Below are 15304 nucleotides of genomic sequence, written 5' to 3' on the forward strand. Positions count from 1 at the left end.
AAATAACACCCTTTGATATCCTATTCCGACTCGACTCATCATGTACGCACCTCACGCCCCACCTCACTTCCAGACCCATCTCCAACATCGACCCCCCACTGCCCCTCCTACACCCGACTCAGACGCTCCTTCATGGTCGACGTCCATCCCTCCTCCTCCAGGTGTGAACGTCCCCTCGTCCAATGGACCACCAGGTCCAGGATTCATGGGCGGACAGAATCTCTTACCTCCAAATGGAGCAGGTGGATTCATGTACAACGACACTCGTCGTTCTCAGCCTCAACCTCAGGGGTACGGCTACTCTCCAAGTGGCGCTTCACCTCTTGATGGAGGTGCATCCCAAAATTCCAGAAGTCAGGGGCAAGGGCATACACCTCAATTGTCGATATCTGCTACTGGTAATACATCTACTACACCTATTCCCTTACCAGGATCTACCAACCCAAACGCAGCAGGTGGTGGACCATTATTACCTCAGAACCTCGCTCAACATCTCAATAACCCTCCCGCACCCTCGACCACCCAGAATCAAGGCTCGAATCAGCAGCTATCGCAGAATCAGTCAGCTCTACAGAATGCCTCGGGCGGTGCTGGAGCAGGGGCAGGTGGGAAAGTATTACTGATGCCTAATGGAGCGCCACCACCAGCAGGAAGTGAAGAAGAGAAGATATATATATTGATAACGGAGTTGTTAGAACCTGAGACGAGGGAAGGTGCGTTATTGGAATTAAGTAAGAAGAGGGAGTTGTACGAGGATTTGGCTTTGGTACTTTGGGGTGGATATGGTGAGTTCTTCGATTTTTAGATCTTTAAAGCTCCGTCTGTCCGATATGGACAAAAAGACGTACGAATTAGAGCACTTCAAACGAGTTGTGATAGATCACAGTATCACTCCCATGAGAAAATGAAAGACCGTTACATCTGTTCGATTAGCATGTTCAGCTAATACATACTCTATTGACACCACTAGGAATAATGTCATCTCTTCTCCTCGAGATAGTAGCCGTCTACCCGGCATTATCACCACCTTCATTGACTGCTCATGCATCCAACCGCGTATGTAACGCTTTAGCATTACTGCAATGCGTTGCGAGTCATTCTGATACCAGAGCTTTGTTTCTCAATGGTAAGCTGCTCCTACGCTCTCTGCGTTACTCAGCTGATCAAAATCTCTTGTAGCACATATCCCTCTTTTCCTATATCCATTCTTGAATACTACGAGCAAGACTAGACCATTCGAGTATCTCAGATTGACTTCTTTGGGTGTCATCGGTGCCTTGGTCAAGGTAAGTCACATTTCGATTCGTTCAAAAATACATCTCTTCACATTTCAAGAGTCTCATACCTATCACGTTCGTCTATGCTACTGTAAATCGGCCAAGCTAATTCCCGTCTCACGTATATAGCAAAACGACAACTCTGACGTTATCAATTTCCTTCTATCTACCGAAATCATTCCTCTGTGCTTGCGAATCATGGAAACCGGTTCCGAGCTCAGTAAGACAGTTGCGATCTTCATCGTTCAGAAGATCTTGGCGGATGATCTGGGATTGCAGTATATATGCCAGACGTACGAGAGGTTCTATGCTGTCGGAGCAGTACTATCGAATATGGTGGATGCGCTTGTGGAAAGTCAGGCCGTCAGGTTGCTGAAGCATGTGGTCAGATGTTATTTGAGGATGAGCGATAATCCCAGGTGAGTTTGTTGCTCTGGTCTTGCAATGCAAGATTGGTGTTTCCACTTTGTCTCCTGGAACGTATCATTGATTCTACCATTGACTCAATTCAAATAGAGCAAGAGAGGCGCTTCGAGCATGTTTACCGAAAGCTCTTCAAGATAATACGTTCACTCCTCTTCTCAAAGGCGATATGGTCACTAAACGATGTTTGACGACGTTGTTGATGAACCTCAATGATCGATCAGAGGGATAAAGCAGGGGAAGTAACAATAAAGACAATTTAGCCTAGGTTACCATCTATAAATACGCATAATAAGAATAAGAAGAAGAATAAGAAGAAGGACCATCCATACCTTGCACCATAATTCGAGATCAAATATTTCTGGCATTTTCAAAGAACATCTTCCTATACTGTTATACCCAACCTTTCCCAATTCTCAATTTGCTCTTGACACCTCATATAAACGTCTCTCATCTAATACCTCACCACGGGGAAAACCAAACTTTGTTGTGTATCTTATCTTATTTCGTCGTATCTTTTCTTCTACCTCAATTCATATTGGATGAGTGAGTTGAGTGCCATGAATAGTATATCTATATATCAAACGATCATTTACTCTCTTCATAACATTTTTCTTACATAGATTGCGTGCATATCATATGAATATTTAAACATGTACTGTTTTTATCGGTCACAGTCTGAACGGGGGTGGATGGTTGATATGCCCTATCGTGTTCGCAGCTAAAACCAAGTCAATTCTCATTCAACTTGTTTTGATCTTGGTTCTGCGTGTATCTGCATGTTCCATGGCAAAAGGTAAAAGTGGTGCATTAATGATCACAAGTCCTAAATCAAATCCAAATCTATGGATGTATGACGTATCATACTGTATATCTAGTGATAGTCATAAACGACAATGTCAAAGTCTAATTCTTCCTACAGTACTAACACTTGTCCACTTGACGATACTCCGTATCTTAAGAAGAAGATGTATACTCCAAACAACTACCTCACACTCATAACAAGATTTGGTATGTCCATACGTTCTACCCTACTGCCCGTTTCCGTCCCCATTCGCATTGTTATTTCTCCACTCTTCCCAGCTAACTTTAATTCTCTCACTAACACTTTCCAACGAGTCCAATGCGGGTCTCACATCAAGCGAGAACACGGGATTTCCATCTTCGTCCGGTGGAGCGGAATAGTAATCTATCACGTATCGAGTGGAGGCTTCTTCCTTCGGTACGGTCGTGGATTGGGGAAGAGGTCGAGTGACTATCCAATCGTGTCGATCGAATGGTGGTTCGGTACTGTGTAGAAAAATAACATTATATGATTAGTCATCATCGTAAGTTCAACTCTTCGAGAAGAAAAAGACAACAATAACTCACTTGAAAGTATTCGGGAAGAATTTACCTAGCCATAGATGCATTCTTGCTTTGGGTGATAGTTCACCTGGTCTACCTGTGAATCTTGCTAATTGGGCGTTTTCACCGCTACACAAAGTGAAAAAAGGAGTATCAGCATTGTCCTGGTCATCGTCATCGTCATTGTCATGATTTGACTAGAAATGACCAGTTATTGATTGATTGATAATCGTGATGATTACGGTATTTTGCCAAACCCCACCACTCACCCAGGTAATCTCTTCTCCCACTTCATAACCTCATACCAAGCCTGTTCATTAATGAAATTATGTATATCCACCATGACTTCCACCGAATCCTCTGGAGTTTCCCATCCCTTCCTCACTAGTGCATTGTAAAATTGCTGAGGTGAAGGGTAATCCCACGTCGATCCCGTACCGTAAGCTTCTCCACCTGGATTTTCACCCGATGGTCGAGGGATGGTAGATCGAGTTCGTTCAGTAGGTAAGTCAAGTTGTTGGCCTGGCTGTCTATTCAGTGAAAGGTTCGCGGGGATGTTGTTTAAGGGGTTCATGGATGGGTCGAGATTCTTGTGATCAATCGGACATTTAGCTAAACCTCCTCCAGAAGCAGGAGGAGGGGCAGGAGGGGTCGATCGATGCATTGGACATTCTGCTGGTGGATTGATAGAGGAAGTGGGGATTGCAGGATGGTTGGTGGGAAGCGATGGATCGATCAGGACTGGGCCAGAGGAGGATGATGATGGTGAGGAGGAGGAGGAGGAGGATGAAGCTCCGATATTCCACTTCATGATGTGATTTCTACTTGTACTGTGTTATCAGTTGTCTATCGAGGGGATCTTGTTCGTGTCAGTCGGTTATTGGTTATAAGTTTGACTAGTGAATTATAAGTTGATGATGTTGTCTTTTGCGATTTTCCACTTGAAATTTCAACTTTTCAAAGCGGCAAACGGCATTGGTGCGCTAGCTGACCACAATACACCCGACCTCAAGGTTACGTAAACGAGTGCGGGTGATTCTCGTAGCGAACGCGTAACTTACAGACCCAAGTAAACAAATCCTGCATCAAGTTGATATTTGATGGTGATGTTGATGAGAATGTCGATGGTGAACCACACGTCCATCTGACGTCCTTCATACCCACCACGACATCCTGCACACTTCCACTACACACGAACACAATGTCAACGTCCAACCTCAAAGCCCGTCATTACTCGGCCCTCGCATCTCGCTTACGCAACCTCCAAGCCAACTTGACCGAGACGGAGAAACAGCTGGAAATGATGTCCGATCAGTTGAACTCTATGGCTAGGTTGGGTGTAGGATGTGGTTCTCAGTGAGTATCGCCCCTCAGACGAAGACATAGCCTTCTTTCGTTCTTCTTCACATCCTCATGATAATCGCCCTTTTACGTCCAACTCTCACGATTGTATTGCTGATTTTGCCTTGCATTGCTATGTTTTTCGTCACAGGTTCATGGCTGTATCGAGATTGTTGGATGTCGACCTGATGAAAGCCACTCAAGAAGCAGACCAATCACAACCATTCCAACAACAATCGCAATCGAACTATGATGAAAGCACGGCCAACATATCTCGATCTCAATGATCTTTCTGTACATGCAAACCACTTTTATACCACCTCAAGAATCGAGAAAACACCGAGCGGTTCCAATTCCCATATGAATCTTAAATCGATGGATCACCTTCCAAACCGATCAGGTGGTCATCTGCAGTGAATAGTACCATCACATGACAGATGGACGACGGACGATGGAGTCAGGCGTTGCAGGTGGGGTAGATTAGGTACTTTGCGATTTACCTCAGCATTTGGTAAAATTTGTAGTTTATCGTTGTACTGCATATCAAATTATGAAAAGACGTCACTATACACTATGAGAGCTATCCATTCATCATCTTACGTTGCAACATGGATATCCAAGTCAAACAGACACAGCGTATGCATAAACCATATCAGAATCAAACCAATTTTTCTTTCTAATTTAGCGATTTACACACTCATCAAGCCTAGAGCCAACTTAATAATTCCTGTCTTTTATGTTATTTGGGGTATGTACATACTTCTTACTCTATTATAATTCACATCCCATGGCCTTAAAGATTAATGGGTGATCTCAACGGTCAAATCACCTTGAGCGATCGAATCGTTCTCTTTCACCAATACTCTCTTTACTTTACCTGAGACAGGTGATGAGACGACTGATTCCATCTATGAACAAAAAAACAGTATATCAGCAATGATACTTGTGTCAATACACAATGACATTTACTCACCTTCATGGCACTCAAGACACACAAGGGGTCACCAGCCTTGACTTCCTGACCTTCCTTCACTCTAACATCAATGACCACACCGGACATTGGTGAACCGATAGATCCAGGATCGGAAGAAGCCTTTTCCCTTGAGACATGCTCGATAGCAGCATTGGTATCTTCAATGACCACCGCACGGGTCTCACCGTTAAGTTCGAAGAAACATTCTCTCGTCCCCTTTTGTTCATTCAATGTACCAACTGCGAGTAATTTGATAGTAAGGGTTTTACCTTGTTCGATAGAGATGGACATTTCCTCGCCGACGACGGGTTTACCGAGGAAGTATCGAGTAGGAACGACACTGTGGTAACAGTAAATACGAAACATGAGCATATGTGATGAAAGGATCAAGACATAGGACGTGTTATTTGACTCACCTCAAATCACCATACTTCTCCACGAAACCTTGGAACTCCTCAAAGACCTTAGGGTACATGTAATAACTCGCCACATCGAAATCGGTGATGTGCAAACCGAATTTATCCCTTAATTCTTTCTTGATGGTTTGGAAGTCAAGAGGTTTCATCGATAAACCAGGTCTTTGATCAATCCTTTCCTTGTCTCTGATAATGTTCGATCGGAGTGGTTCGGGGAATCCACCGTATGGTTGACCCAAGTATCCTTGGAAGAACTCTACCACACTCGATGGGAAGTCCAAAGTGGCCGCTTTGTCCAATACATCTTCCTTGGAGAGATTGTTGGATACCATGAATTGGGCGAAATCACCGACAACCTTTGAGGAAGGAGTGACTTTGACGATATCACCACACTACCAACGCAATATCAGTATACTTGCTAAGACCTACAGATGAAACAAAACTTACAAGTTGGTTGGCTTCGATGTACTTCTTTTTGATATCTAACCATTGAGTACCGAGACCAAGTTGAGAAGCTTGGAATTGAAGGTTGGTGTATTGACTGGAATTGAATTATATCAGTACACAGACTAACAAGCAATAAGAAAAAAGTTAGACCCACCCTCCAGGCATTTCATGGTCGAAGACACCGGAATCAGAAGCTCTGACATTAGCTTCGAAACATTGGTAGAGTTTTCTGATTTGAGACCAGTACTGGTTCAAGGCCTGGATGTTCTCGTGAGAGATACCAGTTCCGAGGCCAGTTTGTTCGAGAGCTGAGCAGACAGCTCCCATAGCTGGTTGAGAAGTGAGACCCGAAAGATCTGGGAATACACCAGGATTATATCAGCATTGTAACACTAGAAATCACCCTTGACTCACCATCAATAGCAACATCAACCACATCCGCACCAGCATGCGCACAGGCAATCATACTTGCCGCGGCGATACCAGCAGTATCATGCGAGTGTACGTGGATAGGTAAATCAGGGTGGGCTTTTCGGATTGAACCGATCAATAATCTCGCGGCTTCAGGTTTGAGCAAACCAGCCATATCCTTGATACCCAATACGTGGATACCTTCTTTCACCAACGCGTCGGTCAAATCGAGGTAATATTGTAAGGTGTACTTGGTCTTCTTGGGGTTGGCGACATCACCAGAGTAACAGATGGTAGCTTCTACTACACCACCTGCTTTCTTAGCGGCATCGATACCGACCTTCAAGTTGTCCAGGTAATTGAGCGAATCGAAAATTCTGAAGATATCCAATCCAGCTTCGACGGCTTTCTTGGAGAAATCGTAAATCGCATTATCTGGGTATGAAGTGTATCCTACGGCGTTGGCACCTCGGACCAAAGCTTGAAGTGGAATGTTAGGTACTAATTTTCGAAGAGTTCTCAATCGGTCCCATGGATCTTCGTATAAGAATCGCATAGAGACGTCAAAAGTGGCTCCACCCCAACATTCCAGAGAGTATGCGTTTTGTAAAGCGTGGGAAGTCTCTTTGGCGATGTTTGCCATGTCGACTGTTCGCATTCGAGTAGCCAAAAGAGATTGGTGGGCATCCCTCCAGGTGGTATCCATGATAAGGGTACCCTTGTAATTTCTGATGGCTTTGGCGAAAGCTTCAGGACCCTCATTGACGATGATGTTTCTCCAACCGTTTTGGCAAGGCACGGAGGTATCGACGATCTTGGAAGAATCGGCGTTATCCCTGATTTGAGGAATAATGGCTTCTGTGTTGAGACCAGGTTCACCCATTTGACCTTTGATGGATGAACCGTTGACAGCCAAGTCTCCGAGGTAGGCAAGGAGTTTCTGAGCTCTGTTTTGAGAGTGGACAAGTTTGAAGAGATCTGGGGTGTCGTCAATGAAGGTGGTCCAGGTCTTACCGGATTCGAAGACTTGGTGGGTAAGTAATCGAATAAGGAAAGGAATGTTGGTCTATCATATGTCACCTGTCAGCTGTGCGACACCACCGTCACAGCATCGAAATCAGCTCACCTTGACACCTCTGATTCTGAATTCGATCAAAGCTCTCAACATCTTTCTTCTAGCCACTTCGAAAGTAGCACCACTGACTGAACATTTGACAAGCAAAGAGTCGTAGTGAGGGGTGATTTGCGCACCGGCGTAACCAGAAGAAGCGTCCAATCGAACACCATTACCACCGGCAGATCGGTACACTTCGATCTTACCAGTATCAGGTTGGAATCCGGCAGCGGGGTCTTCAGTGGTGATACGACATTGGATAGCGAAACCTCTTCGGTGGATGTGTTCTTGGGTCAAACCAAGTTGTTCGAGAGTGACACCAGCAGCGATTTGGATTTGAGCAGCGACGATATCGATACCGGTGATTTCTTCGGTGATAGTGTGTTCGACTTGGATACGGGGGTTGATCTCGATGAAATAGTGTCGGTTTTGTTGATCGACCAAGAATTCGGCAGTACCGGCATTTCGGTAGTTGACACCTCGGGCAAGCTTGAGGGCATCGCTGAGGATAGCTTGTCGGACTGATTCATCGAGGTGAGGAGCAGGAGCGACTTCGACGACCTGTAGAAATGGCTCTTTAGCAAGCTGTGCTTGAGTTGCGAGGAATAAGCAGCTTACCTTTTGGTGTCGTCTTTGTACTGAACAATCTCGTTCGAAGAGGTGCACACAGTTACCTTCTCCATCAGCGAGCAACTGGACTTCAATGTGTCTTGGTCGGTCGAGGAATCCTACATAACACCATCAGCATCAGCTATGAATCCTCGTGGCAATCAAAGAAGATTTGATGTAGGAAGGTTCCAGTCAACTGACGTTCAATGAAAACGGTACCATCACCAAAAGCAGATTTCGCTTCACTAACAGCTCTTTCGAAACTTTCCTTGAAAGATTCTTGATCTCTGACCACTCTCATACCACGTCCACCACCACCCATAGCAGCCTTGATGATTACTGGGAAACCGTACTTCTCAATGAATGCAGATGCTTTGTCGTAAGATTCTACTGGACCTGGAGTACCAGGAACGACAGGTACACCAGTTTTGATTGCTAATGTTCTAGCTTTGGTTTTGTCTCCCAAAGCATCGATGGTTTCTGGTCGAGGACCGATAAAGGCTATTCCTGCGTCTTCAACTTTCTTGGCGAATCCTGCGTTCTCAGAGAGGAAACCGTAACTACGAATACAATGTATCAGCATGGATTTCTACCATCTCAACCACATCCTATAGATTACTATGATCGATGGTGTACTTTGTAGAGGGGACTTTTACTCACCCAGGATGAATCATATCAACTTCATGTTCCAAGGCAATCCTAACGATATCATCTTGCGACAAGTAGGCAGCGACAGGAGCCAATCCTTTACCAACCAAGTACGACTCATCGGATTTGTATCTGTGAGCACCCATTCGGTCTTCATGGGAGTAGATGGCCACTGTGGACATTGCCAATTCATGGGCTGTCCTGAAAACTCGAATAGCGATTTCACCACGGTTGGCAACTAAGACTTTCTTAAGGGGACCAGAATGTCCGGCCTGTTTCTTTCGTAATCCATGGATGCTAACCATGAGAACGCAGTCAGTATACGGGCATGCTACCGCGTTGAGTTGGACTGAGGAGTAATGGGAAAGAGGAGCTCTCAAACTCACGTATGGGGATTGGCAGAAGGAGCAGAAGGTGTACCTGGTCGAGAGGTATCGTAGCCCAGGTGACTGACCCAAGCCTCGATCTGTTGGTGAGTCGAGCGACCATGGTTGTGGTTGTACGTAGGGATTTTGTCGATGTCGTTTTCAGGATAGAGATGGATGGTCATGGTGGATCAGGTGGTTGTATGAATGTATAGATAGAGCAAGAGGATGAGAATGGTCAGCACATGTCTTTATCTTTTTTTGGAATGAGGGATTTATACGTTCATAAATGACAAACGTGCGATGGGGGGATGCAAAGGTATAGAACCCTTTTATGGTTATGGGAGTGTGTGTGAATGATGGAAGATAGTGTCAAAGAGAAGTTTGTAGGACTGATAGCCCCCGGTCGAGGATTTAGCGGATATTGAGATAGGTTGATGTTACTTACAGGAGTTTGCGCCTCAGCCATGATGTCTGTGTATTACTGTGTGCGTTCGTTTATCTATCTATCTTCTCAGATAAACAATCTGGAAGTAAGAGTCAACAGAAGAAGAAAGAAAGAAAGAAAGATGTGATGGGATTGGAAAGAGTGACGTGTGGGGGGTGGAGGGGATCTATGTTAACCTTGGCGTGTGGAAACAAAGGAATGATAGGGTCAACTCAATCAAAGATGAAAGAATGAGCAAAGGGATATAAATCTGAATCTAAATCTCAATCTCAATCTCAAACTTGGATGATATGAAAAGTGAAAGTTGGGCAAGTTATGACGGGATGACAATTGACCGCTTGGAGAGTGCGTGCGGTATGAGTGGCAGAGCGGTGAATGTCGAATGAGGGACGGAATGGAATTGAGTTATCGGTAGTCCGTCAATTGGTTGGCTGGTGGGTTGGATGACGATAGGGTAAATGGTGACATGGTAGGAGCCGGTTACTCCAACCGGGTACTGCACCTAAGAACCGTCAGTCAATCGACTCACTCATATACAATCAGATATTAACGGGGCACCGCCACACACCCTCACACCCAATCTCCCGTTTGTCCAATCAGACTTGACGATTGCAAATTACCTTGTTACAACGTCTCATACCGGATCTCGGCCCGTGCTCAATATCACTTGTTCTTCTCCGCCTTGCGCGATCGAATACATCTTTCAACCGCAACCAATTTCACAGCTCACCTTCATATTGCAGAGTAGAGCAATTCAATCCGATAAAACCGATGATATTCACCTGAGTTGGTCCACAGCAGCCTCCTTGAGATACCGCACTCAACAACAGACATCTCGGTGCAACTTCAAAATTAACACCTGCTCATCAAGTAAAGAAAGATGAGATATATATTCTGTAGGTTACTGGGGTAATGATCTAGTCGATCACCCTATTTCCGTTATGGGGCAAAGAAGCGATTTTCGCATGGTTCTTGTCCTTATCTAAACGAGGAACGGATGACTCAAAAGAACTCTCTTACGTAAGGTCGATTGAGTCTTGCGTACAGACAGCTCCTCGATATGTTCTGGTCCTAGCACTGGCTTCTTCATTCGATATATACTGCATGAGAGGCAATGGAATACAAAGATGCCATCATCGAGATCGATTGACTGAATACATACATTGGTACAACATCTATGAAGAGACATTTTGGGAGCAACCGATCATTTCTCTTCCTGTTTTTGAATTATTTTTTACTGTTTTTGGTTTTCCCGCTTGATCCAACATACCGTGTGTGATCACTCTTACTCTTACTGTTCCCGACAATCCAGATTACTCGATCTTTCTCACTGAAAGTAAAGTCTCCTTAGCAAAGACATGCTCCCAGATCGAAACATAGGAGAGCTCCACATAGAGCGGCTGCAAGGCAGAGCAACGGTCAGTATTTTCTGCAACGTGGGAATGGGGAAGAACGACGATGATTAGATGCGAGTAGTGTGATAGGTATGTGATAAGTTCCTCTACGATATACGTGACCCTCATGGAAGGGTAGAAGATGGAGAGGATAAGGGATGTACGTGCGATGTTCTTCAGAGAGATAATAAAGAAGCAAACAAAGAGGAAGAGAGACATGACCACTCACCACATACGCCCATCCCTGCTCCGGCTGCTCCGGCACCTCTTCCTCCTTGCTGTTGTACATAGACAGGTTGCGAATTAGGGTACATCGGTTGTTGTTGACCACTGTAATCATCACAGTAGGTTAGCACCATTCATTCCCATAAACATACCCATCCATTAGGCAGACGAGATCCGTAGTTCCGTACACTCTTCACTGGATGCTACCTTCTTTCTCCCTTCGTATATAAAGCATGCAAAATGATGAAGATTAAACACTAGTACTCACTATGGCTGTTGTCCATATCCATATCCTGGTTGTTGCTGTTGCCATCCCTGAGGCATCGAGCTGGTAGGATACCATTTCCCATCGGATGCTTGATACATCTGTTGTTGTGGATTTTGATTTTGGTATTGATCGGGCTACAATTATTGGGTGAGCGATCAATACGGTTATATGGCAGATGGTGAATCTACCATAATGTTGATATGGAATGTAGAGCGAACGTGGGAATTGTTCATACATACCTGATAAGTCGGTTTGTTCATCTTGTCTCTGCTGGTTATACTTCTTTCCTACTTGTTTTCGCAAGTGATCTGAGTGGTGATTGTATGCAGTATTCTATTTGATAAATGAATGAGTAAGTATGATGAATATAGGAAGAACAAAGCCAAGGCTGTGTTGAGATGTGAATGATATTTATAAATTTCCAGTTAAAAATCGTTGGGTGGCAAGATCTCGTAGTCAACGTCTATTTTGTTTTCACGTCATCGGCCGGATTAGGATTTTCGTCGTTCTCTTTGTCAATTACTGGGCAGATGACGAATCATCTAGAAAGGAGAGAATGTAGAATTCATATATATATATACATTGTACAACATACCATACCGTACCTATCGTGTATATCCATATCCATATTATCCCTTTCGTCCAACGGCTGTGGTGTGACGGACGATCATGATCATGATTAGAAAAGACACAAGTCCAGACAACATAAACCAGTCATAGCTGCGCATATACCGGCTGTTGCAACGTATTAAACACAATATCAGTTCGGACTCTATATCGATAGCATAGCAAGTAGGATAGCACAGTGACTTACCGCAGCATGCACAACCTGCTCCACCACCGCCTCCTCCACTTTGTTGTTGGATGTATACCGGTTGTGGACCAGGTGCCATAGGTGGTTGTTGGCCGCTGTGTAAACGAAAGACGGGTCATCAGTATTTGTATTAACGTTGTGTGCAGTCATATCAAACCGATAGCAGATAGAGGGTTCAAGTATGTGGGGATGTAACACTCACTATTGCCCATAGAACCCTCCTCCTTGTTGATGTCCTTGAGGCATCGCACTAACAGGATACCATTTCCCATCTGAAGCTTGATACATCCCAGGTTGACCTTGCTGCTGTTAATTCGGTATCGTTATTTCATCTGAGCTATCTACTGATTGATCGTATATCAGCCGGCCATACTCACTTGTGGGTAGTTATTGCCCATTCTGTCTAGCTTTATCTCAATAGTTTGGATGGATTGACTATAGTGATGTTGGATTGCACTGTTGTACTGTCAGATAGACAATGTGAGATTGTATCGGATTTTTCAAAGAGAAAGAGAGAGATATGATTCAGCGTTGTAATGCAATCATCCTTTCTGATATACGATAACCTCCTTTCCTTTGATATATACTCATACAGTCAGAGAGGGCTGTGCAGGGTAGTAAACGAGTAGAGTGCAAAATGCCAAGCCGAAACACCAAGTACGACGTACGCTACCATATGCCAAGTCAAAGTGTTCTATCATCCATACAGCCTGGGAATATCATCTCATATGCATGATCTGGTGTGTCTTTCCGCGCATACCATACAAGAAGAGATCAGAATGAACGTTTGCTTATTCTCACCAGTTCGATCGAATGAATATTCCAGCGACATCTAAGTGGTGTAATACAGAACATGTTTACAGCAGTACAATAACACACATCATCCGATTCGATTCGATTGCATTCAGATCAATCCACAAATACCAATTGCTAAACTGAATATGCATCTTTCCCTCTTTTACATTCCTATCCCTATCCCTATTCCAATAACCAAACCACAAGTAAAGAATCAAGTATGGTATGTCCTGAACCCGAGTCAAGGTAATCTCATCAACCTCCCATTCAAAGAACAGAAAAGTCGTTTTGTATGTGAATCAATACCTCCGGCTTATATCAAAGTCAGTTAAACTCTACGAGAGTATTGTTATACCCCTCCAATGGGTACCGCTCATACATGGGAGGTAAGAGCAGGGGGGCGCAAGTCGTTGTAGACTCGGCTATGGAGGGGTTTAATTTTGCAGAAGAGAAAGGTAGGGGACAGAGATTGGTAGCTAGCTGGATAATGTCGATGAGATATTTGTATCGAGGTTGCATGTGGTAATAATGATAAGAAGTACGGGAGAGAGCTGTTGGAATAGTTGATTATAGGCCAGATGAGAGAGGAGAGACGAAGAAAAGTAGAAATGAGTATGAACCATTTGGTTTGGGTTGATTTGGTAGACAAGCAGATATGGGATAAAGTACGATAAATTGAATCAAATATATTTGTCCATACAATAAAGCTTTTTTTATTGAATGGGTGCACGAGTAAGTCAGGGTATGAGTGAGTATGTGTGAGCATGCATGATTTGATGGTGCCTTGGTCTGAGGGGGGTGAGTACTTTCTGCATTCGGCAAAACATTACTATTACTGCTGCTACAAAGACAATAAGACGATGAGTAGTCAACTGTCAAGTGTGCGTAGAATTCTTTCAACACTGCACTGTCAATATCAACCCTATGCCAATATCATCGACATCGATATTCCTCTATAGCAGATCCATCCATCTCATCCTCTGTCATCCATCTGCTCTTTCCAAGTCTCAACGCGAGCTCCCTATTGCTTAATCCCCCATGTCATCAAACAACCATCATCCAACACCCGCCAACCTCATTCGACCCCACAAACAATCCATGGCAGAACTCAAACTCCGTCGACTGACCGAACATAACGCGAGGCTGAGGGAGGATCTGGCCAGACCCAGAGTAAGAGTCAGCGAGGCCAGTCTGGGCTTGATCAAGTATTGTACAGGGACGAGGGATCCTATGGTGAGTGAGAGAGTGTGTTTGAGTCGTGTCTATACGCGTTGAGAGTTGAGATTTGAGGACGACAAGAAATGATAAGAAGAAGCAGAAGAAAAGAATAAGTGTTGATCATGTAGAACTAATGAAAATGAACATCAAGAATGACGACGAATCTTAGGAGATTAGATATCAAACCATTCCTTCTTCTAGTAGAATGTCGTTCTTTTTCATCGTTGTATGATAGAGTACTTTACTGATACCTCCATCTCCTTCTCAGCTCCCATCCATATGGGGTCCTTCAGGCAAACACGGCGATCCATTCTCTCCTCCCGAAAAGGGATGTTGTACGCGTAAGTGGAATACGTTGTATATATACGCTTGAGAACGAAAGTGATATTGAAGAACTGACTGGATTTATTCTTTTCTATCGATATAACATAGTCATGTAATAGAAAGAAAAATCTTCCATCTCAACCGAAACCAATTGTAATATAGAAGATATCCCCCACCCAATTGAGAATTATCGTTGTACACTATCCCCTACCATCACAAGGTGTATCTCATTCCCACTTGGACCCAAGTCCGAGTTCGAGTCCAAATTTAAACCTATCGATCATCATGCGATACCCCCTTTCAATTAGAATTCATACAGGTTCATAAACTCATGGTATCTCATCACATTAGCATATGCATTATAGTGTTTTAAGGGCATGGCATAATTCGAATATGATCTGGCTCGTTAGTCGTTAATCTGCATCTCAACATCTCTTTCTCTCTCTC

At 44.0% G+C, this 15304-nt stretch overlaps 7 protein-coding genes across 7 annotated transcripts; 3 read left to right on the forward strand and 4 right to left on the reverse strand.

Annotated features, from left to right (window-relative positions):
- Window positions 1–40: 40 nt before the first annotated feature.
- On the forward strand, window positions 41–1932 carry V865_004897 (cell differentiation protein rcd1; the record flags this gene model as incomplete). Its single annotated transcript, XM_066228672.1, has 5 exons — window positions 41–785; window positions 971–1126; window positions 1180–1286; window positions 1407–1696; window positions 1794–1932. The coding sequence occupies 5 exons, from the start codon at window positions 41–43 to the stop codon at window positions 1930–1932; spliced, it is 1437 nt and encodes a 478-aa protein (XP_066084769.1).
- A 799-nt stretch (window positions 1933–2731) lies between these two features.
- Window positions 2732–3858, reverse strand: V865_004898 (uncharacterized protein; the record flags this gene model as incomplete). Its single annotated transcript, XM_066228673.1, has 3 exons — window positions 2732–2990; window positions 3072–3176; window positions 3317–3858. The coding sequence occupies 3 exons, from the start codon at window positions 3856–3858 to the stop codon at window positions 2732–2734; spliced, it is 906 nt and encodes a 301-aa protein (XP_066084770.1).
- A 390-nt stretch (window positions 3859–4248) lies between these two features.
- On the forward strand, window positions 4249–4675 carry V865_004899 (uncharacterized protein; the record flags this gene model as incomplete). Its single annotated transcript, XM_066228674.1, has 2 exons — window positions 4249–4403; window positions 4540–4675. 2 exons carry the CDS (start codon window positions 4249–4251, stop codon window positions 4673–4675), a joined length of 291 nt encoding a protein of 96 aa, XP_066084771.1.
- Window positions 4676–5188: 513 nt separating this feature from the next.
- On the reverse strand, window positions 5189–9556 carry V865_004900 (pyruvate carboxylase; the record flags this gene model as incomplete). Its single annotated transcript, XM_066228675.1, has 11 exons — window positions 5189–5296; window positions 5362–5701; window positions 5778–6169; window positions 6225–6318; window positions 6379–6580; window positions 6639–7701; window positions 7762–8310; window positions 8368–8477; window positions 8560–8918; window positions 9019–9303; window positions 9393–9556. 11 exons carry the CDS (start codon window positions 9554–9556, stop codon window positions 5189–5191), a joined length of 3666 nt encoding a protein of 1221 aa, XP_066084772.1.
- Window positions 9557–11166: 1610 nt separating this feature from the next.
- Window positions 11167–11966, reverse strand: V865_004901 (uncharacterized protein; the record flags this gene model as incomplete). The annotated part of the gene is made up of 4 exons (XM_066228676.1): window positions 11167–11219; window positions 11443–11543; window positions 11707–11840; window positions 11946–11966. 4 exons carry the CDS (start codon window positions 11964–11966, stop codon window positions 11167–11169), a joined length of 309 nt encoding a protein of 102 aa, XP_066084773.1.
- A 419-nt stretch (window positions 11967–12385) lies between these two features.
- Window positions 12386–12918, reverse strand: V865_004902 (uncharacterized protein; the record flags this gene model as incomplete). Its single annotated transcript, XM_066228677.1, has 4 exons — window positions 12386–12441; window positions 12521–12615; window positions 12723–12826; window positions 12898–12918. The coding sequence occupies 4 exons, from the start codon at window positions 12916–12918 to the stop codon at window positions 12386–12388; spliced, it is 276 nt and encodes a 91-aa protein (XP_066084774.1).
- A 1435-nt stretch (window positions 12919–14353) lies between these two features.
- Window positions 14354–14906, forward strand: V865_004903 (uncharacterized protein; the record flags this gene model as incomplete). The annotated part of the gene is made up of 2 exons (XM_066228678.1): window positions 14354–14548; window positions 14802–14906. The coding sequence occupies 2 exons, from the start codon at window positions 14354–14356 to the stop codon at window positions 14904–14906; spliced, it is 300 nt and encodes a 99-aa protein (XP_066084775.1).
- Window positions 14907–15304: the final 398 nt, after the last annotated feature.

The sequence above is a fragment of the Kwoniella europaea genome, chromosome 1 (assembly GCF_036810445.1).
Source record: "Kwoniella europaea PYCC6329 chromosome 1, complete sequence".
Classification (NCBI taxonomy): domain Eukaryota; kingdom Fungi; phylum Basidiomycota; class Tremellomycetes; order Tremellales; family Cryptococcaceae; genus Kwoniella; species Kwoniella europaea.